This window comes from Sturnus vulgaris, chromosome 2 (assembly GCF_052056855.1).
Source record: "Sturnus vulgaris isolate bStuVul1 chromosome 2, bStuVul1.hap1, whole genome shotgun sequence".
Classification (NCBI taxonomy): domain Eukaryota; kingdom Metazoa; phylum Chordata; class Aves; order Passeriformes; family Sturnidae; genus Sturnus; species Sturnus vulgaris.
This window is the reverse complement of record NC_142244.1, coordinates 113113526-113139732: the sequence shown is the minus strand read 5'-3', so window position 1 is coordinate 113139732 and position 26207 is coordinate 113113526. Positions and strand designations below refer to the sequence as shown.

Sequence of the window (26207 nt, the reverse complement as noted above, 5' to 3'; positions counted from 1 at the left end):
ATTCTAGCTCAAAACCAGCCAAAAAAAACAAAAAAACAAAACAAAAAAAAAATCCAAAAAAACAAAACCAAACCACCCAAACAAAAAAACCCCCAAAACAAAAATCTCAAACCAAGTGTTTATTATTATCATGTCAGGTGCTTTAATTGTAGGGAATCTTCCATTTCACCCAAACAACTGAAATGCTGGAATCCACCAACCTGTTCACACAAGGCTCCCCCACTTCTGGTCAGCCTCCATGGTAAATTTTTGGAAGGAGGCACATGGCAGGAGTTGAAAGCCAAAGCAGGGGAAGCACCAGGATTCCAGCCATCCTGGGCACCTGTGCCTGCCCCAGAGCTCAGCTGCACGGAGTCTGTGGTGGGGAAAGGGAGTGGGGTGCTGCCTTCAGGAGGGGTCATCTGATCAGTCTCTCATTGCAGATGGTGGCTTGTGCCACTGAGTCAGTTATTTGCCTGAAATCATAGAAAATTAATCCTCCCCAAATTTCTCTGTGCCAATTTCCCAAATGGAATTTGAAAGGAAAGACCAGCTTCAGCTTTCAGACTTGTTAATGTCTGTAAGCTGTCTGAAACTCCAGCTAGGCTAATCCTGCAGGGAACCTCTTGCCTCTCCTGTTTCACTTCTGAGCTACCGGCTTTAATTTATGGTGAGATTAAATTAGGACGTGCTTTCCTAAACACTTGGACAAGGAGCTCAGGGCAGGAGGGTTCAGAGGCAGCCTTGGCCAAACCAAAGGTCAGAGTTGGGCCATTTTCCAAGAGCAGGTTACAGAACCCTCCCAGAACAAGCACAGTGCTCCTCAGCTCCGGCGTGTGGGCAGGGCTGAGGGGGCTGCTGAAACAAAAAAAAAAATTACCTAATTACCCAGCCCATATGCTCCCCTCCTGTGCCTGTGTAGGGGGAGCAAATTAGTGCAAGATCTCCATGGCTACAGAGGTGCTGCATGCCCTGTCCCCCATTGCACCCCAAACTCTGCTGCTGTTGGAGAGGTCACTCATCCTGGCTGCTGAAATACACTCGGGGATGCTGGGGGAGACAGATAGATCCCTGCACCAACAAAAGCCACCACCTCAAAACAAGAGGTCATTTTGATGTTCCCAAATACATTTGTTGTCAGGAAGTTTTAATATCAGGAGGATCCTTTAAAGTGTCAAGTACTCCTTTTCTGGGACTTTTTTTTCTGGAAATAGGAAAACTTAAAAACACCAGGAATTCTGAATGAACTAAAATCCTATAAACCCCTCCCTTTCCTCTTTTCCTCTACTCAAAAGAGAGGGTGTTTTACCCTTCACTCCATGGCAGCATTCATGACAAGGGATGGCATTGGTGGGAAGCAAAGGAGGACATTTTTACCAAAGCACATTTCCTTAGCTGATGGTGTCAGGCTGCTCAGCTCACCCCGGTACCTGGGGCCACCCAGCCAGGGTGAGTGGGCCTTAGCCAGGCGCCGGAGCAGGCCCCAGGGCCGGCCTGCAGGAGCGCGGCGGGGCGGGCGCTGCTGGGTGTCCGTGTGCCTTTTAACCCGCTCTCCGTGGGGCTCTCGTTTTGGTTTGGCAGGTTTGACACCTGGCTTTCTTCTCATTTAAAGCTGCCCCCCAGCTCCCTGCTCAGCTACTCGGGCAACTACACCGACGATGCCAAGAGCTGGCGGCTGGTGGACATCACCCGCCTGACCTCCAAGTACCAGCACGACCGGGCGGACAAGCGCATCTGCACCTCCCTGCTCCGGGCCAGCAGCTGCAGCCTGGAGCTCGCCCTGCGCCGCACACAGCGCTTCCAGAAGTGGCTGCGGGCCAAGCGCCTCACGCCTGACCTGGTGCAGGTCTGTGTCCTGTGGCTCTGGTGCCACACCACAGCTAGGGGAGCACGGGGGGAGAGCGAGCCCCGTGTGGTTTAGGGGTGGGAGAAGGGTCTCGTGGGGATACGAGACCCTCATGGGGTGGTGGCTGTGCTCTTCCTGCCTGGTCAGTGGAGATGGGGCAGCCTGGTGTGCTCCCAGCCAGGCCCATGTGCCAAAGGGGAGAGGGAAAATGATGCCCTGATAGGAAGAAAAGTGCCATGGTTGAAGGCCAAGCCCTCCCAGCCACAGATAATGTCATGGCACAGCCTGGGATGGGCTTGGCCCCAGCGAGGAGAGCACCAGCTCCTGGCTCTTTGTGCAGTTTGAAACTGAAGTCCTGTGGAAAGTCACAGTGCTGGCTGGAAAGGCTGACCTGGAGCAGAGACTAGACAGAACAAAAGGAATAAAATAGGTATTTACTGAAATTATACACTTTGGGCAATGCAACAGCCTGGCCAGGGCTACACTCAAATTAAATCCAAGATGGGTCCTGGTGACAAATCTTTACACTTTTATAAGTTTTGGTTATCTACACATTAGGGTTAATTATCCAGCCACAGCTCCAGGCTATGAAGTCTCAGCCCCCTGGCTTGCCCCCTTTCCCTTGCTGTTGTTTCTGCTTTTTGGGTACCAGTTGTCCTTAATTCTCTAGCTAGAAAGGAATTGTTTTGTCTGACTACCCTCTGAAGAGAACTTACTAACACCTAATATGAAGTTTCAGAGTTACACACTAAGCAGCAGAGATTCTGAAAGATATAAAAGCTAAAACCCAAGGCATCAACAGCACCAGGTGGCTTCAGGCACAGGGATATTAACAGGCCATGCACACAAATGTGGTAACAGCTCCAGTGGGGAGATTGCTGCCTTTTTTTTTTTTTTCTAGTTTTCCATCATGTCTCAGAATTCGAGGGTCTGGGGGGTTTTTTGATAATAAAGCTGTACCCAAAAGGGCAGCCAGTGCCTTGAAAGCGATTGTGCTTTGGGCCAGTGGCCAAGTCAGTGTGGGTCTCTCTTGCTTGTAGCTGGCAGGACAAGGGGCACGGGCAGTCAGAGCCAAAGCCTCGATTACTCATTCTCCTGCCATCCACAGCAAATGACCTCAGGCACCAAGAAGCACACTGCCCTTTCTGCCACAGTCCTGGGGTGTCACAGGTGAAGCCAGGACAGGAGCACAGTGAGTGTGGGTATCCATCACCAGGTAGATGGGCAGCTATGGCACAGGGCATCCCCCTTAGCCCACCCAAAGAACAGCAAAACATTGCAATAACCACTGGAAAGGGGCAGGGGCCAGCGTGGGGGTTGGATATACACTGAACAAGACCCTGAGAGACAAAGAAGGATTATTCCAGTATTTCTTCCCATTCTAAGAGAGAAATGACTGTGAAAAAGTGACTTCATTTATGTTTCTATATAGGCAGCTGCTTGCTGCATCCACTCAGCTTTGGTGAGTGCTAAAGCTGTGCTGCTTTAGTTCTTCCTCTTACCCTGAGGAGAAGCACACCTGAGAGAGAAAGAGAGGTGCACTGGGGTTATGTCTGGACTGCACCAAATCACTGAGAGTCCAGCACAGCAGGTCACCCTGAAGTCAGTACCCTTCCAGGTGGCACATGACTGACAGGGAAAAGATTTTTGGAGCAAAGCTGAACTGTACTTTGTTTAGTAACCTCAGGAGAGGCACTAGAGAGAGGGGACAGAGTATCACTTCCACTCAGAGCATCCCTCACCTGAGCTTGTGGGCAGGGACAGCCCCTTAGGCTGGCAGGCACCAGCTGCCCAGGCACCTGCTGGCCACCACTGTCCCCCAGGCAGCCCTATGGACGCCAGCAGGAGGGCAAGTTGGGCTGCCAGGTCCTCCAGCCTTGCTGGAGTGTCCCAGCTGTTTGTGCCAGGCAGTTCTGAGGGAGAGGGAAGGAATCGAGAGCTTAAAGCTTCCATTTGCTGAGCTGGGTGAAAAAGTAACTGGAGAAATGTGGCTCTGTGGTATCTCAGACCTGCTGCAAAGCTAAATCATCAGCTGAGCCCAAATCCTTCTCCTTAAAAGGCTCTTCATGTGCTACAGTTTTCCCTACCCTGTCCTCTCGGAGTCTGAAATGCCAGCTGAGCTGGCTGGGCTGCACACACAGGCACACACACATATATGGATGCACATGTGCACACACAGACACCCTGCCTGGGGCACCCTGCCTTTGCACCTATCCAGTTTCTCCCAGGAAATTCCCTGTGCAGCAGCAGTGGGAAGCTGAGCTGATGCCAGCCCCAGGGCTCCTCTGAATTGAGCTCAGGGCCAGCCTGGGGGGACGTGCCCAGTGACAAACTCCTTGGGACATTTCATCAACCCCTGCAGCTTTTTAGTTGGAAAGGGCATGGGAGGCTGCAGGGAGGCCCAGACCTTTGCACATCAGCCTCAGGATTGCTCTGCTCATGTTTTCATGGTCCTTTGGTTCTGTAAATCAATCAGAGAAACAAAAAATTAGAATTTAAATCCCTTCTAACAGCATATAGATTTGAATACATAGAGAAACATGGTGATCCAGAGACCTTGGAACTTACTTTCTCACCACCAAACTTCAACAGCAATCACTTTTTAAGACCAGGCTCTGCAAAATGGCTTCTGGTCTCACAGTGGTCTTAGTTGAAAAGCAGCCAGTGGCAACAACATTTCAGTCATACCGTGTGTGTGAGTCTGTGTGTGAGACCCCATCCCAGCCCTGCTGTGTGGGCCACCACAGGTTCCAGTCTGACATCCCTTGTCCACCCAGCCCCACAGAGATGGGGATGCCCTTCCTCCCCGGCCATCCCAGCTGTCCTTTTCCCTCTGGAAAACAGCACCTCTGCCTGCCTCCAGCCCTGCAGTGCTTGCTGTGCAGACATATATATATATATATATAGGTAACCCAGCATGGGCCACTGCAGAGGGGTTTTTGGGGGTACCATATGTCTCTGCAAATACTTACCTAAAAAACTGCTCTTACGGCTCTGTTTTCCCGTTCTCCCTCTTTTCAGAGGTGGTAACAGAACACCTCTCTCAAGGCCTGACACGATGCCCACCCTGTTTCACAGACATGCAGCCACACAGCAGTGCTTGTTCTCCCTTCCCTGCAGTTTATCCTGTATAGCAGCACTGGGGCAAGCTAATGGGCCCAGGTAATTTTGTCTGATAGACAGAGCACAACGTGCTTGAATCAAAATGACAGACCATGAAGTAATGTTTTTTCACTTTACACTGCCTGCCCTACCTGACCCAGCCATCAGCTGAGCCGCCTGCCACAGCGATTATTTCACCAGCCACAATGAAAATCTTTATTGGACGCAGAAAAGTCTTCAGTCTTTAAATCCAGCCTGTCTCAGAGCTGGCTTTAGCTGGGGCTCAGCCTGCACAGCAGCCCCAGACACCTGCTGCTTTGCCCAGGAGCTCCTCACCTCAAACCACTCTGGGTGCTTTCCTGCCAGAGGGACAACAAAGCAGGTTGGTTTGCACAGATCGCCCACAGAGAAAATTTACAGCTCTGCCTACAAAGCACAGCCTGGAAAACGCTGAAGGCAGAGAGACAAAAGCAGTACCAAGGTGAAAATCCAGTATTTACAGACCCTCTCTCTAGGATGGACTTTTTGAGACTACTGACCAACAGCTGCTGACCAGTAACTAATGACTAGCAATTGCTGACCAGCAACTGACCAACAACTAATGACCAGCAACTACTGACCAATAACTGCTGACCAGCAACTACTGACCAGCAGCTACTAATCAGCAATTAATTACCAGAAACTGCTGATCAGCAACCACTGACCAGCAATTGCTGACCAGCAGCTGCTGACCAGCAGCTCATCTTGCCCACAGGAGATGCACCAGCGCCCTGCTGTGTGGCCTCTGAGTCCAGTCCACATTTCCTCTTGCTGCACAGGGGCAGCAGCTCACTCACATGTCCAGTTGTCCATCCTAGGGAAGGATGGGCACTATGGGGCTCCCAGAGCCACCTCCTGGACCTTCCACCTCTTTGACCCAGTATTTCATCGTCAGATGACGTTCTTTATTTGTTGCTGGTATTTACAAAAAATACACACTGGCTATTTGGTTTTGATAGTTAATGCATGTGTTTATCAGAGAGAGAGCATATCCTGTGCTTATACTCACACGCAATGTTTATTTGCATTTTTAAAGCATGTTTACTGACCTTAGCAAATAGTATTTCCAAGAAAGCTGCTCTCAGGTTAAGCAAATAAATTCCATAAACCTGCTGGCATTGGGGATGTTTCTCAGGGCATTGTTACCTTCTTTCTTTTGGGAGTCAAGGAAACCCAAATCCTTGGATTCACATCGCCAGGAGCTGTAGGTGCTTTGACACCTACATCCAAGTGTTTTCTCCTGGAACCCATCCTAAACCTGGACCCAGGTAGAGACTCATGGGGCAGGAGACAGCCATGCTCCTGGTCTGGGCCATCCCTCCTTGGGCTGGCTGAAAATCAAACAGAACAAGAAGTTGTCTTCCACAAGTTGTCTTTATATCCAAGCGGATTCTGGGTGCGTCTGTGCTACATATGCATGTGCATGAACTCATGGAATTCAAAATGCATCCTGTACTGTGTACAGGGGTTAAAAACTCACAGCTGAGTGCATGTAGGCTTTGCAGGAACTACTCACTATCAGATATAGAAATGTAGGTATTTAATCAAAGTAAATAAGAAGCTTTCCTTATCAATCACAAAAATACATCAGGTTGTCTGTCAGGTCTTATTCTCTGGGGTGATAAGTCACTGCAAAGGACTTAAGATATTCCAGATAAATCTGTATCTCCAGTGTTTTGAGTATGTGTTCTTCACATTTTTCTTCCATTGACAGTTTTTGTCTGACAGTTTTACAACTCCAGTTCCTTTTCTGCTGTAGAGATGTTTCCATCAGACTGCAGGAAGGTGAGACCCCTCTCCACTGAAGCAATCAAGCAGGTGCTGAGCTTTATGCTGTTGACTGTCTCTGCTGAAATCAGAAGGTCCCATTGCCCAGTTTTTGTGGGTCAGGGCTTCATTAAACTGTAGGAAGCTGCACCAATGTTTTTGATGCAAAGATGTCAGCACCCAGCCCTGCTCCTCTGCTCCCACACCTCCACTGATGTGCTTGAAGCAGTTCCTCAGGAAAGCAGCAGCCATGAGCACCACAGGCAGCACATGCCCACATTTTTGTTAAGAGGATGAGCTCTGACCTCAGAAAAACCCTAATTCCACCATCCATGCCTTCTCTGCTGCTGTGATTTATGTTCCTACTGTGTACTCTTTAGGGTCTCAGCTTTTGCATTGCAGGTTCCTGGAAGCAGCAAGGCTTTCTAACTTTGGCTGCAAATATTTGCATACACACAGAGCTGCAAGAGACTTTCTCCACCATTTATCTCTTACTTAACACAGCTCTGTTCTGCTCATTTTTTGTCACTTCTCCTCCAAAGGGAAAATGACAGCCACAATGGTCCTGCAAGTGCTGCAAGACAGAGATCTATAACCATCCCTCCCCCTGCACCCCTTTTGTGGTTTTAGACAATTAATTGAGGAAATATTTTCCTGATAAGGCTACACCAAAGGAGAAGAGTGTATGAAGACTTGCAACAGGAACTGAGTAGAATTATTTTTGACAAATGTTTTATTATTTTTGGGAAGAAAGGTTTTTTTCGTTTTAGTGAAACAACACTTCAGCTGTGATTGAGTTTCTCAGTTTTGACCAGCTGTTGGCATTTTGGAGTTGTTTTTTGCAACTGATGGCCAAGGAAGGAGTGGTTGAAATCTCACTGAGGCCAGCAGGGATGCAGAGAAAGAGACATGGGACATCTCATCCCCCCTTTCCTCCTCCAACTGGGGACGTGTCCTACTCATCCTTTCCATGTTCATTTCTTTATCATGGTTGGGTGATTCAGTGTTTTATGCCAAATGAACAGCTCGCACAGGAGGGGCTGAGAAGGACGTACCTCAGAGTTACCAAATGACCTGGGGAGATGCTGCATCACATCTTTGCTCTCAGCATGAAGGATGGCAGGGAGCAATGTGAGCTCTACCTCCCTTTCCTCTGAAGCACATCTCCCAGACAGCAAAATATAAACAAAACCCAAAAGAGTAGATTTGGCTAATGGGATCATTTTTAGCAAAGAGGCTTAAAAACCTGATTCCCTTCCCCAGCAAAGGCATGGCAGGGCAGTGCTTCAGTGCCACTGTGGGCAACCGTCCATATATAAACTCTTCTTGGCTATTAAGGAAGACTAACTGAAAATTTTAAAATTTTTCACTATGAAGGTATAATTTTCTATGCAATTTATTCCAGCCATAGATTGCTCGTGCAATTTTACAAGCCAAACCTCCAAATTTGAAGAGTGAAATATAGTGATAATTGACTCCATTAGACCAAGGGTTCTCTATTTGTTGCTGGTATTTGCAAAAAATACACACAAGCTGTTTGGTTTTGATAGTTAATGCATGAGTTTATCAGAGAGAGAACATATCCTGTGCTTATACTCTCACACAGTGTTTATTTACATTTTTAAAGCATGTTTACTGACCTTAGCAAATAGTATTTCCAAGAAAGCTGCTCTCAGGTTAAGCAAATAATGAAGTGATCTGAAGATTATTTAACGAGGGAAGTGACTCACTGTCGTAACAACTGGAGGGCCTCCACCAGGAGTGCCAGGGCTGGAAACCCAGGCAGAGGGAGGGAAGAGTCCCATGGTGTGGAGAGATGTGGAATATGAGGTTTGCAGTGCCCAAGAATGGGGGGGATTCTTGAAACCTGAGTTGGGAAATGGCACTTTTGGAAGGCACGGGTTTTATCTAAGAAGGGTGAGATGCTCCATGTGCCCGTATCCTCCGGAGCTGTGCCGCAGCAAGCAGAGGCACAGTGGGCAGAGCACAGAGCTGCATCACACCCCCAGCATGGCCCCAGCTTGGACCCAAGACTGGCTTGGTCTCAGGCTGGAATGAGCCATCCCTGGCGAGCTCTCCCCTGTCACAGGGCCTGCCCAGCCCGATGCTGCGCTGCCCATCCCAGCGGCTCCTGGACCGGATCGTGCGGCGCTACGCCGAGGTGCCGGACGCCGGCAGCATCTACATGGATCACCTGACAGACAGGGACAAGCTGCGCCTGCTCTACACCCTGGCAGTGAACTCACACCCCATCCTCTTACAGGTGCGTGCCACCCCGAAACACCACCCCAGAACCCCTCACAGGCAAACCCTGGTGTGAGATGTGTGCCAGGCTCACGTGCAGAGCAGTCCCAGCCCTGGACTTTGTCAGCTCCCTGGCCCTCAAAAAGCATGTTTCTTCTATGGGGTTGGGTGGCTGAAGCCAGGCAGACTCATGAGGTGCTCCCTGCATCCATCTGTGAGGCTGGGAGAGATAGGGAACCCCAGGTGTGTTACTGCACTAGAGTGAAATCCAGGGGTTTTCACATCCCCAATACTTCCAAGTGTTAGGTTTGCATTGCTAACACATTACATAAAATCACAGCCTGTTTCTGGAAGAGAAAGAGCATGATTTCCCATGCTCCACATGCCAGTGCTGTGTTTTCCATTCACCTGCCACTGGTAACTGGCTCTGGGTTTCAAAAGTCTGGGTTTGAAGGCAGTGATGTGGCAGGCTTCACACCCCTGCCCTGGACCCCTTCTGACCTGCCTGGCATGCAGCTCCTCTCTTTCCTTACGTTTCCAAGGCAGAATCCTCACTTTTCTCCATCCCACCTTTAGTCTTCACTGCTGGTTCTTGCAACCCTTCCTGATCCCACAGAGAAAAGGTGGCAGTGGCAGCCTCATCCATCTCTGGCCCCAGAGATGCTGCACTCAGCAGCTCACAGGGCTCTGCAGGGTCCCAGGGAGGGGGAATGGTGCTCTGGGAGGCTCCTGGGGGTCATTCAGCCACCCCAGTTATGGGTTACTGGGACATGGAGCTGTGGTCCTTAGCACTCTGAAGACATGGGAATACAACTGGAAGAGACAAGAAAAACACGCCAAAGAGAAAAAGCTAGATCTTATTTGCTTGCCCAGAACGCCTTCACAGCAGAAGGGAGAAGTAACCTTAAACATGAAACTGGATGAGTTCATAATGGCTTGGCAGGGTCTGAGGTGCTGGGGACACAGAAGAGTTTTAATGCAAATGACAGAAAGCTTTGTGCTGGCATGGCTCAGCAGCCACACAGTTGGGTTTCCACCTGGGATAACTGTGCTGCTGGCACGAGCTGCAGGGATGCAGGGAGCCCAGCCCAGGTGTCTCCACTGGAGCAAACACCCACCACTTCTGCTCCTGAGACTACAAAGTCTCTTACAAATGAGCCTGGCAGTTCTCACCAATTAGCAAAAACTGCTTTAGCCCTACCTCAATTCCAAGCTGTGACTTCATCTGTTCAGTGCTCAAGAGGGACCCATCAAAGACACCTAAAATTAGCTGTTCTGTGGCTAAAATTTTCATGAATCTGAAAACTATTATTATCATGGACTTTCCAGTTAGTCTTTCCTACAGAAGAAATCTCGAAATACCAGATTCTTGCTCCATTACAAAAAAGAACCATAAGGAAAAAAAAAAATCATCTTAACTCCTCCAGAATGGGGTAGAGTAAGTTCCTTTCCCAGCTGCTAGGGCTGGATGGGGCGAGGAAGGGTTGCAGGCTGAAACCTTTTTGGTTCTAAACCTTTTGCTTTAGAAACCAAAACACAGCCCAGCTGCTTGGAGCCAGACAGGGCTCTCTGAGAGGGAGATAGAGGGGTAAATCCCCCCATTCCTGCTCTTCCCCACAGATCTTCCCTGACGTGGAGGGCTGGCCCTTCCCACGGTACCTGGGCTCCTGTGGGCGCCTGGTGGTCAGCGCCAGCACCCGGCCCCTGCGCGACTTCTTCAGCTCAGCCCCCGAGGTGGCCGCAGACCTGGCCCTGCAGCTCCTGGCCGTGCTGCGCTCCATGGCCACCAACGACCTCAACTACTTCTTCTACTTCACCCACGTGGACGCTGGCACCTTCGGCGTGTTCAGCAACGGGCATCTGTTCATCCGGGATGCCAGCACGCTGGGCATCATCGACAAGGAGGAAGGTACTCAGCGGGCTCCGTGGCTGCGCGTCTGTCACGGGAGGCAGGGCAGGCAAATCTTCCACCCTTGGCTCTATTGCTGCCTTCTTGGGGTTGTTTTTTTGTTTTTTTTTTTAATTAACAGAACACCACTTACTAAATTAAATAATGAGGAGTTCACGGGGAGATTTAGCAGCTCCTGCTGTCCTGGCTTTGGGTCGGGAAGGCAACAGGAGTTTTGTTTGTGCAGTCAATGGTTTGGTGACCACTCTGTGGCTGGCAGCAGCTTTCAGCACGCGTGGTCTGCTGAATGTTCTCATTTGAATCTTCCTCTTAAAACTTGTCAAATGTCAATATTTGCAAGCAGAAATTTTGTAATTTCATTTGTTCAAAGTAGTGGGTCAAGCTGGACCCCTTTTTATTCATCGCATTGACTAATAATGGATATTATTATTATAACAATAATAGCAAAATCCCCCTTTTGTCACTTTTACATAAAATCAAGGGGTACTACTCAATTTTCACAGGTTACATAGCTCTACTCCTGCAAGTAGGGCTAGTCACTATTCTCCCAATAATTTAACAGTTTCATTTTGAATATTCAGATTTTCAAAAGGTTTTTCCTCAGCTCACACATTCAGCTGAGTAGGTCTCAAATATTCAGAAGCAGCTGTCAGAAAATTTTCCACTGGATTTCCTTTTCTTATCCCAACAGCAATGACTGTTAACTTGACTCCAGCTAGATGAGCTGTTCTTGCAATGTAATGATTTTGGTTAACATGGAAAAAATTACAGGTCTGGCTATTTGTGGTAGTTTTTTGTAGGAACACTCCAATCCTCATTTTTTTTTCTGCGTCAGCTTGACTTGACAGACTCGTCTCCAGTTCCTCTGACAGGCAGTTCTGCAGAGCTCTGTCATTCAGAAAAATATACATATTTCAGGAGCCAGAAAACTGGCTCCTACACAGCTTCAGCACCGAGTAATTTGTAGTGAAAGGTGGTCACGTCCTTTAGATAGTAACAAACCCCGTGTTAGCACAGAGGTACCGATATCTGTGACTGTCCAGGAGCTCACTATTATGTTTCTAACAAGTGGCTTAATTGTCCCCAACAGGGAGCCAGCAGATCGATGGCCAGCAGGAGTACAAGGATATATTCAGCTGCCTGACTGTGGACTGCCAGTCTGCATTCGTGCCCTGCGACTCCATCAGGGAGAAGCACAGCCTGGTCATGGTGTGTCAAGACCTTCTGCCGAAGCTCCTGGCGGGGAAATTCCTGTCCCCTGTGCAGGAGAGGATTGACACCTTCCTGCAGCGCTGTGCCCACGGCCTTGGTGACAACCACGGTGCCAACGAGGCCATGGCAGAGCTGGCAGAGATCCTGAAACCGCTGCGCTCCTGCGACTCCCGCTTCGCCTACCGCTACCCTGACTGCAGATACAGCGACAAATACTGACACTGCAGCTGGCCCCAGCAAGGACTGGGGGAGGCCTGGCACTGCCAGCCCCCTCCCAGCTCCCCAGGGAGCAAGAAGGAACCAGGGCAGCTGGAAAGAGCTGCCCCAAATCCCTGGAGTGTTCTCGGTGGAGGAGGAAGTGGGGTGCACATGGGATTTATTATTCATCTCCCAGAGATGTATTTGTTACATGGGATGTAGACATGATGTATGGTTTATGGATTATTAACATTGTCATGACTGACAAGGGGCCACAGGATTAATAAATCTCATTCACATGTTTTGGCCTTGGAAGAGTTTCCCATGCCATTTGTTGAAAAGCAAGGCAGGATGCTCACAGCCAGCTAGATAGAGGATCTTTATTGCCAAGAAACTCTTTCTGATGGAGATGATATACAAATAATGTGGGATGGATGGATGGATGGATGGATGGATGGATGGATGGATGGATGGATGGATGGATGGAAACATTTAAGACTTTCCCTATGGCTATTTTTAATGTGCTAAGAATCATAGACAAACTGAACAACCAGACCAGTTCTGTACCATCACCCATCACAGCTCACTTTTATGAAATATTTAAATTTTATTACTTTGATGGCACACAGAACAGAAAGACACAATCAACAGCATTAAAAAGCTGAAAGATTCCGTGTCTCTTGAGACTTAATTTCTCTAATCCTGAGATATAATTGCTTCTAGTCTTTCCCAAGTCAATGGACAGTAATTGGAGACTAATACAGGGCTTTGGTTTAAGATGAGAAAAAAAAACCCAGCTCTGGGATGGGATTGTTGAGCAGATATTTTCACATTATTTTCTCTAAAGTGAAGGAATTTGCACAAAACCATTCAGATAGGAAAATTACCTGAAAAGGAGAAGGAACACAGGCAGAGGATGAGCCATTAATTTACACTGAGCCTGACAAACACTCTATACTCCAGTGTAGGTGCTGGGGCAGCCCCCAAGAGCTGGGGAGATCTAAGTTCTGACCAGCAAGAGCTCCAGCCATCCTCATCCATTTGCCTTCCAGAGGAGGAATTGGTAAGGCAGTCCCCAAAGGAGTGAGTCACGTACTTAAAATTTGGGGTGGTGGGTGAACTCATTTCACAGCAGTTGTCAACCCAGAGCTAGATCCAGGTGCCTCATTTTGCACAAGATGGTTGCAAAAGTGGCAAACCACAACTTTTCTCACCCTGAATCTGTCAGCCCCTCTCATGTGAGCTCCCTGTGAGGTGTCAGAATGCCCACACCAAACCTTCCCTGATGTGCAGGGGTCAGACAGATCTCACCTGGGTTTGGGGCTTTCTCCTGGGATCCAGGCACACAGGATTCACTGAGAAAATTTGACTGAGTGAGAAACGAGACTTTCTGGATCATCCACAAGAATTTTCATCATGGAAAGGGTCGTCTTCTAGCTATGGTTCCAAAAAAATTGTTAACAACGTAAAGGCAGAAAAAGTTGCAAGTGCATTTGCATTGTCAGTGGTTGTTCTGACTTGTGTTGTACAGAGAAGGATTTTGTGCAAAGGAAGGATTTGCAAATCCAGGTTTTGTGTTGGCTGTGAGGGGCTCTGTGCACACAGAGCATCCAGCCTGGGGTTCCAGGCAGGTGTGGATGAAACAGGTTGGGCATCCAAACCCACACACACATCTGACATGGAGGAAATCTGACTCAGGACAATTATTTTGCCTCGCTTCCTGGCATAAAAGTATCAAGTGCACCTTTAACCTCTCAAGATGTAGAAACATTGAAAGTAATTTGTAAGTAAGTTTAGCTGCAGGCCCAGATGGTCAGACAGCAAAGAGGTTTAAATATACAGCCCCAGCTATGGCTGCAGCCTTCTTCCCTGGTTTCAGTCTATTTCTACATCATGGCTTTCTTCCAGTAAAAAAAAAAAAGTCCTTCACTGAGACCCACAAGGCTGTCTAACAACCTGCTTCCATCAGTTTTTCTAGAATCTGTCTGCATCTCCCATCTCCTGGGGTGTGGGTTTACCTGATGGCTGGGTGTTAGCTCTGGGCTCCTTTTCCTCCAGAGGTTATCCCACCCTGTGCTGGAAACACAGAGAGGATGAGTGTGCTCAGCACCTTAGAGAATGCCAGGAGCAAGCCCAGATCCCTCAGGAATAGTTCAGCACTGGAAAAAACGACAGAGAGGTGTCACACAGGCCCTGGTAACACAGTCCTGAAGAGCTGGGGGTCAGAAACAGAAGAGTTTTGCTGTGGTTTTACTTTGCTGCTTGGACTCATTTGGCAAGGCTGCAGCAGAAGCCTCGAGACACGTAGCATCTATTTTTACAGGGCTTGATTCAAAGTTGTTAAAGCTGAGAGGAGTCTCCCCACTGCTTTTAATAGACATTGATACGAATTAAAATAAAAAAATCCCTCATGATTAAAAATAATGAAGTTGTGGATTTAGAAATTATTAAAGCATTGGGAGCTGTCTTCTCCACCAGTTTCTTTGCAGACATTGATTACAAAGGCCAAGCTCATGCAAAACTGTGACTAATAAGCCAGCCATAAAATCAGTCCATGGCTCAGAGAACAATAATTTTCCTAAACTAAATCTAATTTCCCTATATTTCCCTGGCCTTTGGTTTTTATTCTTTTTCTTTTTTATTTTTCAGAATTGCCAATTTTTACTCTTAATATTTTCCTTTTTCTTGGCAGTCAAACTCTGGAATCAGTGCCCACCCTGTCTGCCAGCTTCAGTCAAGCCTTCAAATCCTAGTAGGCCAAGATCCAAAAGGATGTGAAATTAACTTATAAATGGCAATTATTTAAAACCTAATCCTTCCCAAAAGAACTCTCAAGCAATTTTTTCCTCTCTGTGTTCGAGTTATTTCTGTCAGTGGCTTTGTTTGAGCTTTTGCAAACTGTTCTTAGTAACAACTTCAACTGTTTCCACAGCAGAACAAGAATGGCAGGAGAGATCTTCCACCAATCTCCCAGTCAGCCTCAGCTCCTCCTTTTCCTGTGGGTAGTTTAAAGCTGTCTTTATGCCCAACTGCTTATCAGGTGACTCTCTTAGTTTCCTATGTCCCACATATTTTTAAAGTTTTCATGTCAAGAGGTTTGAAAAACTGTATTTTTTTGCCTTATTTTGACTAGCAGCATATTTTGATATTGTCATTTCTCAGGGGGTTGAGGCTGCTACCCATCCTGGGGGCTTGGAGATTCAAAAAATTCAGATTTCCCACTCCATAGCTTTTGTGGGTGATAATTTCTTGCCCCACTTTGCGCACACACACACACACAAACACACGTCCCTGCTGGCTCCCAGCTTCCCACAAGGGGCTCCCCAGAAAACATCATGGCATTTTGGAGAACTTGGAACCACCACTCAACAGCTCCAGTCCACAGGAGCAGCCAGTCAAGCACATTTCATGCATCTTTCCAGCAAGCTCAGCCAACATCAGTTGTTTGCAGGTGCTTTTTATTTGCCTTCTGGTTTGCTGAGACTTTAGGATGCACTTGGGTCCCATTTGCCAATTACTCTCTACAGCCAGGTGCTCTAGATGCTTTATTGTTAATTCTTCCTCAGCTTCTCCCATCATCCCATGAATCTGGAAAGGGGAGCTTTAACAAAAATATTGAGTGTCATGAGATGTTATGAAATCGCAAGAACCAGCTCTGTGGTGTTCTCAATTGGCTCACCAAGACATATTAATCTGATTAATAGGTGAGTCTGTCTGCTACTGTACCTTCTGTTCCCCTAATTCAGTGCTGAAAGGAGCTTGGTAGCCATCCTGAAACTACAAAAAAACAAACAGGAATTTCAGGGAAGGGAAAATTAAATGAAACAGCTACTCCAGGCTGGGGGGCTGGGAGAGGCAGGCACTGTTTCTGCCTTGTGGGTTACAGAATATGGGCAGACTCATCTGCTCTCCTCCACAGGTCTCAGCCAGAGTGGGGGCAGTGGGGTTTTAGGATGACCTGACTGAAAAGAGACCCCAAGGAAGGATGAAGATGATCCAAAGTCCAGAAAAAGTGAAGAGGGAAGAAAAAACAGGTGGAAAGCTAGGGAGGGACACCTGATAAAGATCTTCAAACAGTTTTGTTTCAAGCTTTACTTGCATCATTCTACCTCTCTGCTCTTCCACAAAACCCCACAATAGCTATTCCTTGCAACATAGAGCATAAATGACAATAGTTAGTCTAGAACAAACTTTTCAGGTGTTTGAAGAACAGGAATACACCAGCTTGTTCCCTGGGGACGTGCAGGTTTAAAAGAAGCAGCTTGTCAGGTTTTACAGTGCTCTAGTACTACTCAGCAAGGATGCACAGAGCTACAGCCCTCACTTTACACAGTTCATTTGCTGCATTGCATGCAAAGATAGCTCTTTAGACTTAACACCCACAGAAATGTCATGCAAGGTTCAGCATATTATGTGTTTGAAAAGGACCTTGTCAGTCACATGGGATTTTTTTTCCCCCTTTCAAAATTTAAACATTCATTTGGATAAAGACTTGTCAGATTAATTCCTCTAGTGATGCCTTAAAATAGTGGGTTTTCTTACTTCGAAAAAAATAATCAAGGCACTTGGAATAACTCAGAGACTTTTCACAGAGACTGAAACCTCCCTCTGTTCACATTCTTGGTGCAGAAAGAGTAAGAGAGAAGATCACCTCTGGGTGTTGACTCTGCTTTGGCTGGAGCAGCTGTAAACATTTACTCATCTTTTCCCCCAACACCTGAAGATGGAGAAAATAAAGTGCTTTTCTGTGTTTGCATTATTTCTACAAAGCAGGTATTTGTGTACAGTTCAGGCACTGCTAAGGACAAGAGGAGAAGGATGCTGGAACAATGCTGCTGCTGGGGGCAAGTGCTGGGGTTAAAACTCTCTGCACCCAGTCAGGGCACTGGTCACCATTTCAGACACCCCTGAAAGGAGTCCCTGCATCAGTGCTGGTGCTTCAGAATGGAAATCCCTTCAGCAGGTGGAGAAGGGGTGGGAACAATTGTCCAGATTTCAGGAAATCAATTACTTATCCCTTCCTGTTTCCAAGCACAGCACTGCTTGTCCCTTTCCACCAGACAGAGATCCCCCATTGTTACACCAGAGATGCAGGGGATGAAACCTCCCAGGTGTCAAAGGACAGGAGCAGGTGCCTGAGGAACCAGGGGTGATGGAGGCTTTCCATAAAATGGCTGCATTGACTAGGAACAAATATTGACAGGCAGTTGTATCTACAAGGTGTGAAAGAAAAAGAAACCAAACCTGCAGGAAGTGCTCTTGTTGCATCCTGTGAGTAAAATGACCAGAAAAACCTAAAAAACAGCTTCTGACTTTTTCTGTCAAAGTGCTCTCCAAAGTCGAGCAGTTTGACTTTTATTCCAGCAGGAGTTCTGGGGCTACCAACCCCAGGGAAGGGCTGGCCAAGCAGTGCTGAACTTTGTGGTTGCACGTCTCTAGGCAGGAGTCAAGCAGAGCTGTCTAAAAATACAACTTTTGCATGACTGGGGGATTGCATGTGCAGCAAGATAAAATTACTGGGGAAGGAAGGCAGGAAAGAGAAGCTTCAGAATGGAGGACAGGAGTACAAATATGACCTTGAGGTGCCACCAAAAAATGTATATTTATTAAAAAAAGTCAAACCCCTCAGCACTGGCAGATCAAAGACGAAGTATAAAAGGTCAAAAGGCATGGAAAAAAACAGGACTTTTCTAACTGGATCAGAGCCTTCAAAAGACTGTCATTCCCAGAGGTGTCCATGTTCATGGGGTTTTATGAGAGAGATTGTTCATAAATTTGATAGAAACACAGACTGAGCTAAAGGACAGAGGACTCTCAGTACTACAGAGGCAAAAATTGGGAATTACTGGAAAAGCTGTGACCACAGGCTCCCTCTTCTCCCTGCTGCAGACCCAGATCCACGAGGACACTTTGAGACACTGGCCAGCTTCTTCTGGGGCAGGTGGGAGCAAAGACCCTCAGATGCAGTCCCCCAAATCCTGGGACAAGGATGGAGGGATGGCTCCCTGGCAGAGGAGTGAACTCATCCAGGCAGAAACTTTTGGAGGCTGGATTTGCAGGATGCAGGAACAGCTGTGAGCTGCTTCATGTATTTTTTTAAGCCATATATAGAGCCTAGAGGGAAAGTGGGATCTGCTGTGATCTCTGCCCAAGTTTTTCTTGAAGAGCCCTGCAACAGTGAGATCTCTTTAAAGACACCACATTAGAAGTTCACAGTAAATGTGTACTGACAATAAATAAAAAATATGCACACATATACCCCAGGTGGCCAAACAGCAGCACAAGGGAGTGATTCTAACCAAACAGACACCCTTCAAAAAGTAGGACTCAGATGCAGAAATTAGGCAAATTAGATGCAATGGTACAGTAAGGCAGCTCCAGAACAGAAATTCAAGGAATGACTTGCTAACAGCGTGGAGGCTGACAATGAACCTTTTCTCAAACACATCAGAGGCAGAGAGCCTGCCAGGAGAGCTGCTGAGGCCAGCAGGAAATCTCAGTGCAAGGCAGCCCAAGCAATGAAGAAATCAGTATTTTGCAATGACAGTCACAGGCTGTGTTTCAATGAAGAAATAGGAATAAGAGCTTAAGTGACTCTGTTAAGACTAAAATCAGGTGAACCCCACCCCAATCTCCCCTCTGAGAGAGCAAGGAGCACATGAGGGAGGGTGGGGGTCCTACACTAAGATTTTGATGCTGTTTTGCAGTAAAGATGGTGAAAAACGGGTGGAAATGGCACCCAGTGGGTGCAAGCGAGGGGCTCTGCCCAGGGTGTGTGTGATTCCACCCAGGACAGATGCTCTTCATGGGGGAAAAGCCAGGAGCAAAGCAGAGGCTCCAGGGAGCTCAGGCAGCCAAGGGAGCCTGGGAAGAGTTGGAGTTCCAGCACAGAGCAGAGGAGAACAGGATAACTGGAGGGGCACAGGCGTGGGAGGGTTTTCCCAGAAGAGCTCAGTGATGAGCCTGGAGAGAGGAGACTGCTGAGGAATTCCCCACGTCAGGAACTGCAGGGCAGTGCAAGGACACTACAGGACAAGGATCTTTCTTTGTCTTGTTTCTTACACTCTTCCCCAAACACCACACCAGAGATCTGGCCAGTGTGCCAGCCCAAGGGAAGTCTAAATGTCACAGGAATGGCAGGAACAAGGACTGGGGCTCCTGGGTGATGTCCCAGGTTGTGGTCAGGTGCCCAGTTGTCATGATCAATAAAATCTTTCTCAGTTGAAAAGGAGTCTTAAGTTTTGCAGTGTCTGTAAAATGAAAGATGTGAATAATTTTACAATATTTATGAATAAAGCTATTGCAACATAGCTACTAATGACTCACTGACTTCTCAAGGAAACACCCTAATATTTCACTGATATCCCCTTCTGGGGAATAAAAGCCCCAAACTAAACCCAACTTGAAGGAAATAACCTTATCCTGATCCAAAGAAACCATCTTAACATCAGAGTTGTGAGTAGGAGGGAGAGAACACTCTGTAATAGCACATGGGAGCTTTGAGATCCCAGATCTATTAAAGTGCTGGTTTGCCAGATTAGCCACTTTGCATGCCTGGAAATGTTCATTCAGAACAAACTTTCATCATAATCAAAAGCAAGTTATCAGGCAAAAATGCATCTGGTTTGATTTTGAAGGGCTTGTACCCTCGAGAGACTTTTTATTTCAACATCTGAAACAGCTTTCAGTGGCTGTTCATGGATTGGTACAGGTTTCTCTCACAGAGTCAGAATGGCCCAAGAGAATTGTTCTGCTCTTTGTTTGCTTTTTAGGGTTTAGGAAACCTTGGGTTCAGAAAATTTGCTTTCCTCCCAGGTGAAACTGGGAAGAAAAGGCTCAGGAAACTGTCCCTCCTCCTGTCTTCTTGTGTCCTTCTTGGGTTTTTGGAGAAATTAACTACAACGACCAAGTTGTCTTGATGTTGTATCCAAAACTGTTCTCTCTGTTTTTCCTTCTAACCATCTCCCTTATGTTTACTCAAGTTGAGTCATTTCTCTCAGAGGAGCAGAGATCCCAGACTCCCTCCTAAGGGACAATTCCTCACTCCAGACATGGAGACAGTGGCGTTTTCTGGAATGAGAGAGGACTGGTGAGCAGCAGTGGGGCTCTGCCCAGGGAGGAGAACACCATTCCCCAGGCTGGGATGGGGCAGCTCCAGCCCTGTTTGCTCCCAGGGGATGTCCCCAGTGCCAGGGGCCAGGTCAGTCCCTCCCCAGGGTTTGGCTGCAGAGGAGCTTTGCACAGGCAAGGGCAGCTCCAGCTGCTTGGGACAGGGAAGAGAAACTTTGTCCTCCTGCAGCTGGAGAGCTTCCAGGGGGAAAAAAAAACCGTGGTGCACCCAGAGAGGATGAAAGAAATTACAAGGAGAAGAAATAGGGAAAGGTTGTTATCACCCAAACCACCACTGGGTCCCTCAATTCCAGTTTAATTAAGGGAGCATGGCAGGGCAGAAGACCCCAGGGCACAGAGGTTTTCTGTTCTTCTGCACCCCAGATGAGATGAATTGTGCTCAGGGGATCCTGCCACCCAAACAGGTATAACAAATACATTAAAGAAAGCAGAAACTGTGAATGAGGTTTCACCGTAAAAAAATGTAAATGCAACTCTTTCTAGCTCATTTTCTATTAATTGGACCACAGCTTTCTTCCTCTGCTGACCCAATAACCACTGGTCAATAACCTTGGGGGATAAAGGAGGGAGGCAGAGGAGGCAGAGACTTCCACACTTCCCTGTGTGGCAGAGAAGTGATGACTCAGAGCATTTTAGCACAGCAAGAGGCAAATGTGAAAAGAACAAGTAGAGAAACACAAAGTAATTCAAGTCAAACCAACATTTAAAACAGCATTTGGTAATGGGGACTAAGGTGAAGGAGCGTTGGAGGGACATTATGCCTTCAGTTTTTAAAACTTTAAAGACATTTAATGCTTTCTCAGACAGCCCAAACAAATGAATCACCTTGCAACGAGACAAATAAAAGCCTGTTTTAAAAAGAACTATTTTTCTTGTATCCCACTGGATTTACCATTATCAGTGACAGGCACAGGCCTACCTACAGTATTGTGCTGATTGCTTTATGATATCTTCTGGTCTGGAAGTTTCTTGTAATGCCAACCTATTCTTCAAACCCAAATATTTCCTCCCCTTTGAGCACTGAATCCACCAAGAGAAGGTGACGAGCATGGCTGAGACAAGGAGTGTGTCAATGAATAGAAAGGCTGCACTAGGGATGTTTGCCAGTGACAGCATGGAGATAAATGTGAAGAGAAAGAGAGGTATTTTGAGAAGGAGAGATGAGCACAGCCACTGAAAAGCACCGAAATGAGCACACAAATAAGGCACAGGAGACATTCAAGAAGTGAAGAGATTTGCCAGAATAGAGAGAAAGAGGGCTTCTTCTCTGGCAGATCTCAAGTAAGATAGCTTGCCAAACAAACTGGAAGAGGAAGGAGGTGCAAAAAAAAGACACAGTGCAGTGAGCAGCACTTCCTCTCTATGTGAGATTTTTTTTTTCTGTGTATTCAAGTTTTTCAAAAGCAGTCACACCACCCAGCTTCTGGAAGATGAGAAGAAATGCACGTCCCTTCTCCTCAGCCACAGAAAAACCCACTTTTAAAATTCACATTATCCACTGCTGCCCTGCACCCACCGTCCCTGCAGTGCAGGGGTGTGGGCAGAAACACCAAATGTGGGTAATCACTGGCAGGGAGGAAAGGAAACACTGAAGCAAGGTGCTCCACCCCTCTATCCCCTCTCCAGGTACCAAAATCCGCCAGCACAAACCTCCTCATCCCTTTCTCGGCAGAGCTCAGAGCTCTGTGTGGAAAACACCGTGTTCCTCATTTTCCTGGCAGCCTCCTGGCTGATGATGAGCAGCAAGGGAGGAAGGTGCCACCTGTGCAGTGGCAGCCCCTGTGACCCCCAGCACCCCTGGGATGGGCTGCAGGGGACAGGAGGTGCTTTGAGGGCAGGGACCAGCCTCCCCACGGGCACAGGGGCTGGCAATGTTTCCGTGCTGGAGGCCAGATTGATTTTTCTAGCGCAGTTTCCACATTAATGCACAGCTCAGTGGAGTCCAGAGTCACACCCCAAACATCTGGTGGCCACCACCCCCAGGGAAAGAAGCCACGGGTTGAGCCTGGGGGCTCCTGCCCTGCAGGCGCCGGCAGGACGGGAGGTGGAGAAACACCAGAGAAGGCTGGAAAAGGCAGCTCCTGGCACACACAGGGCAATCAAATACCTATTCAAACACTGCAGCACTTCATTCATATGCTGTCTTATGTTCTCCCATCTCGTGGTTGTGTAAATAAGCCATAGAGAGCATTAGCCATGGCATTCTTCATAACACAGCCGTAATTGCTGGAGGCTCCATCGAGCTCTGTAAACAGCATTTTGCACTGATTTTGGAAATTAGGAACTGAAGTTGCACTTATGATAATTGCCAACTCATTTTGCTCGGTGCTGGAAAACTCATTCCACCTTTGCTTTTCACTCTGTAGCTGCTGAAGCAGCTTTACAAAGGTATCATGACTTCCTGACACACACATTATTTCTCTGTTAACTGAACTGAGTTTACCAAGCACTCAGTCAAACAATTTTTAATTTTTCTTTTACAGGGGAAATGTCTGTATCTTAGAGATAACCCTGTAGAATGTCTGACTGGAGAACATGGGTAAAAGCTGAAAGATCAAAAAAAAAAAAAAAAATCACAGAATCATTAATGTTGGAAAAGCCCTTCAGGATCAAGTCTAACTTTTAACCAAACACTACCACACCAATCAAATCACAGCACTAAATCCCATGTCCAGTCTTTTTTTGAACACTTCGGGGTGACACCACCACCATCCTGGGAAGCCCCTTCCAATGCTTGACAACCCTTTCAGTGAAGAAATTCCTTCTGAGAATGAAGATGCTGAAGCAGGATTTAAATGTGAGGCTGCAACTTGACTTAGAATCGCATGGGCACAACACAGAGTTCAGTGCACACACACACAGAAATTTCCCTCATCCATGTTTAGGAATACCAAAATCTCATTGCATTTGAGTGCAGGAATGGATAATGAAGAAGGAAACCTAATCCATGTGGATCTGAGGTATTTTTCTCCTAAGAAGTCTATCTGCCCAGGATCTGTTTTGATCTGTTCTTGATCTGTTTTGAGCTGGTTCTTGGCCAAAGCTCAATATTTTGATGCCCTGCCGTGGGGCACCCCTAGGCTGAGCCCACACTACTATTTCTCAGTAACATTACACCCCATCAACCTGTCACTGAAACCAATTTTTTATTTTCCATCTCCCAACCAGGTATCTGGTATCCTCACCCTTTTCTGATGGCTGCATATTAGCATCCCTGGGCTGCCCAGGCACTTCTGCCTCCTCAAGCATAATTATAATCACTTTGCTACCTAAAAACAAACTTTTCTGGGTGCTCTCACGAGGCTTCCAGGGTTGCACCAACCTGGGAAGCATCAGGAGGTGCAAGAGATGAGCGGAGTATTAATGAGCAGCAGCCCTAAACCCCCTCCAACACATCCCCAGCTCCTGCTGTCTGCCCTCCCCAAGGCTCTCCAACAGGACTCAGGGAAAGCTGTGAGGAGCTGCTGGGCTCCTGAAAGGTTCACACAGTCCAGGGGTTGCCAGCTGAGCCAGCTGCTCCCTGCTCCTCCTTCCTCCTGGTGCCCAACACAGGAGCTGGGAGAGCTGCTCTGTTTGCAGCAGATACATCCCTAAGCCAGCATTTAACCTGGGACAGCAGAGATAGCACTGGGATCCCAAGCAAGACTAAGTCCTGCACATAAACACAGAGCTACAAGTCTGCCCTGCGCCTGCCAGCAGTTCCTGAGCCCTTGGAATACTTTTCCAGATCTTCAGCTTTGAAGGCATTTGACCTTTAAGGAGGTTTTCAACTACTGGAACCACGGCAGATTGCACAGCAGATTGCACTGGATACCTGCCTAGTGCTGCTGCTCTTAAAAAGCCCTCCACACTCCCCCCTGCACTCCCCCAAAAAACCCCCAAACGTGGTTTTGGTCACCCCAAACTGTGACTGGCTGCTAGCTCTTGTGCTTGGATTTCATCACAGCCCAAATGGGGCTGTTCCTGGTGGCTCACTTATCCTCCAGTAGCCAATGTCCACTCCTACCTGAGGACCACTTTGGTTCCTAAACTGGTCTTTTTTGCACCCACCTGAACCCAGCTTGCAGACAGGTGACCAAAAACCCCTGTTTGCACCCACAGCCCACCCCTCAGCCCTCTCCAGGTGCCACAAAAATCCTTCAAGTTACTGCTGTGAAGGTCAGCCTGTGGGACAGCCCACTGGCAGTGATGTTCTGGGGGAACAAAACAACCCCAAACCCCTACATTTTCTGTATGCTAAAATGAAAGGATTAAAGCTCCAGCAGCATCCAGGACATGAACTGCATGTTGCACTCAGCATATGGCATTGACAGCTACAGCTGACTGACCACTGCCACAAGAAAAGTCCAGTTTCCTCAAAGGATTAGTCAGTTTCCCACTGATTGATGATGAAAAGTACAGAGGAGGAAAGGGGTGAAAATATCCTTTACGCCTGTTCATTTTCTCTGTGCCCACAAGGCTGAACTAAATCATAGCCCAGCCACATCTGCACACATCTTAGGCTACTTCTTCTCTCAGTCTTCTGTAGTATCCCTTCCTGACTCTTCCAGTGATTTTAAGTTTTTGCATGTACTTGGAGCCAACTCTCTCATGCCACGTTTCAGTGCTCCAGTGGACTCTGGCAATGGCTGAATTGTTCAAGTGTGACTCCTTCAAGAATCTTCCAGCTCTATGAATTAAAGGAGTCAGTGCTTCAGCCCATTTGTTTAACCATTAGCCCATCCATTAACCCTTGCCTGGGATTTTGCTACTTCTAAATTGCTCTGTCCTAGAGCTTGAAAATACCTTCTATGAGAAAAGAAAATGGTGGGATGTCATTTGAGAGCAGTGCTCCATCCTAATAGAAAGCAGAGTGTGCTGCCTCTCTTCTGTGAGAGAGGAACCACTGCCTGTCAGGAGCTCAGGTGCAGGACAGGAGGAAGGCAGAGGGCTCCAATGCTAAATCCATTTTCATCCCAGGTCCACACATGTCCCCCAGCTGTTCTCCAGGCAGGGGCAGCAGCAATTGCATTTTAACCCTTTAACAAGGTCCCTGGCAGCAGAAACTGGCAGTGCCCTGTAAAACACTGACACTGCTGCCCTAGTGAGGCTGGGAGCTGAGGCACAGTGAGGTGTCTCTTCTCATCTTCCAACCATTCGGGGTTTCTATGGCTTCCCAAAATAAGTATGGATATATGCATCTCACCCCCCACCTCTTCAACTCATCCACTGCAATGGGAGAGGCCAGCACTGCTCCTCCTGAGCTGACAGTGCAGCCCTTCCCTGCTGTGGGGACAGGGGACAGCTCCTGTGGGGCTCGGGGTGGTCCCTGTGCTCCTGGTGCAGACACAGCTGAGCTGCACCCCCTCCCCATGTCCCTGTCACCACAGGGGCTCTGCCCAGCCGCTGCTCCCCCTCTCCTCTCTTTTCAGCTTTGCATGGAGTTTGTGGCACCAAGAGGAAAAGCCATGTTCCACCTCCCCCAGATGTCCTGCTCTCCCCTTTCTGGAGGAATGCTGCTGTTTTCCTGGAATGAGGCTGCCCTGTGCCCTCCCCTTGCTGGCAGCCTCGTCTCTGGCACTCTGTGCCCTGCACTGAGCTCACCTGGGATTGAGCTTCAGCTTCATTTTGTGTTTGAACTTGTCTGGGCATCACCTGCACCCCTCCTTCCTCCACTCTCAGCTCCAGTACAATGGGAACAGGCAGCACTGGCTGGCTTTGACCTGTCCCCGAGGTAAATGCTCACATTCATCAGCCTTGTCTCCACACAGTCAGCTGGAGTGATTCCTCTGCCTGCCCCCA

The 26207-nt window shown here is 47.8% G+C and overlaps 1 protein-coding gene across 3 annotated transcripts in view; it reads left to right on the top strand.

Annotated features, from left to right (window-relative positions):
• Nucleotides 1-12611, top strand: part of DIPK2B (divergent protein kinase domain 2B) — a 32140-nt gene extending 19529 nt beyond the window's left edge. For all 3 annotated transcript variants that reach the window (XM_088160418.1, XM_088160419.1, XM_088160421.1), the window contains 4 exons: nucleotides 1561-1825; nucleotides 8823-8996; nucleotides 10598-10886; nucleotides 11977-12611. In XM_088160418.1, the coding sequence (XP_088016544.1) occupies nucleotides 1561-1825; nucleotides 8823-8996; nucleotides 10598-10886; nucleotides 11977-12317 (1069 nt within the window). In that variant the 3' untranslated portion in view covers nucleotides 12318-12611. The remainder of the gene's footprint in view (nucleotides 1-1560; nucleotides 1826-8822; nucleotides 8997-10597; nucleotides 10887-11976) is intronic.
• The last annotated feature ends 13596 nt before the right edge of the window (nucleotides 12612-26207 follow it).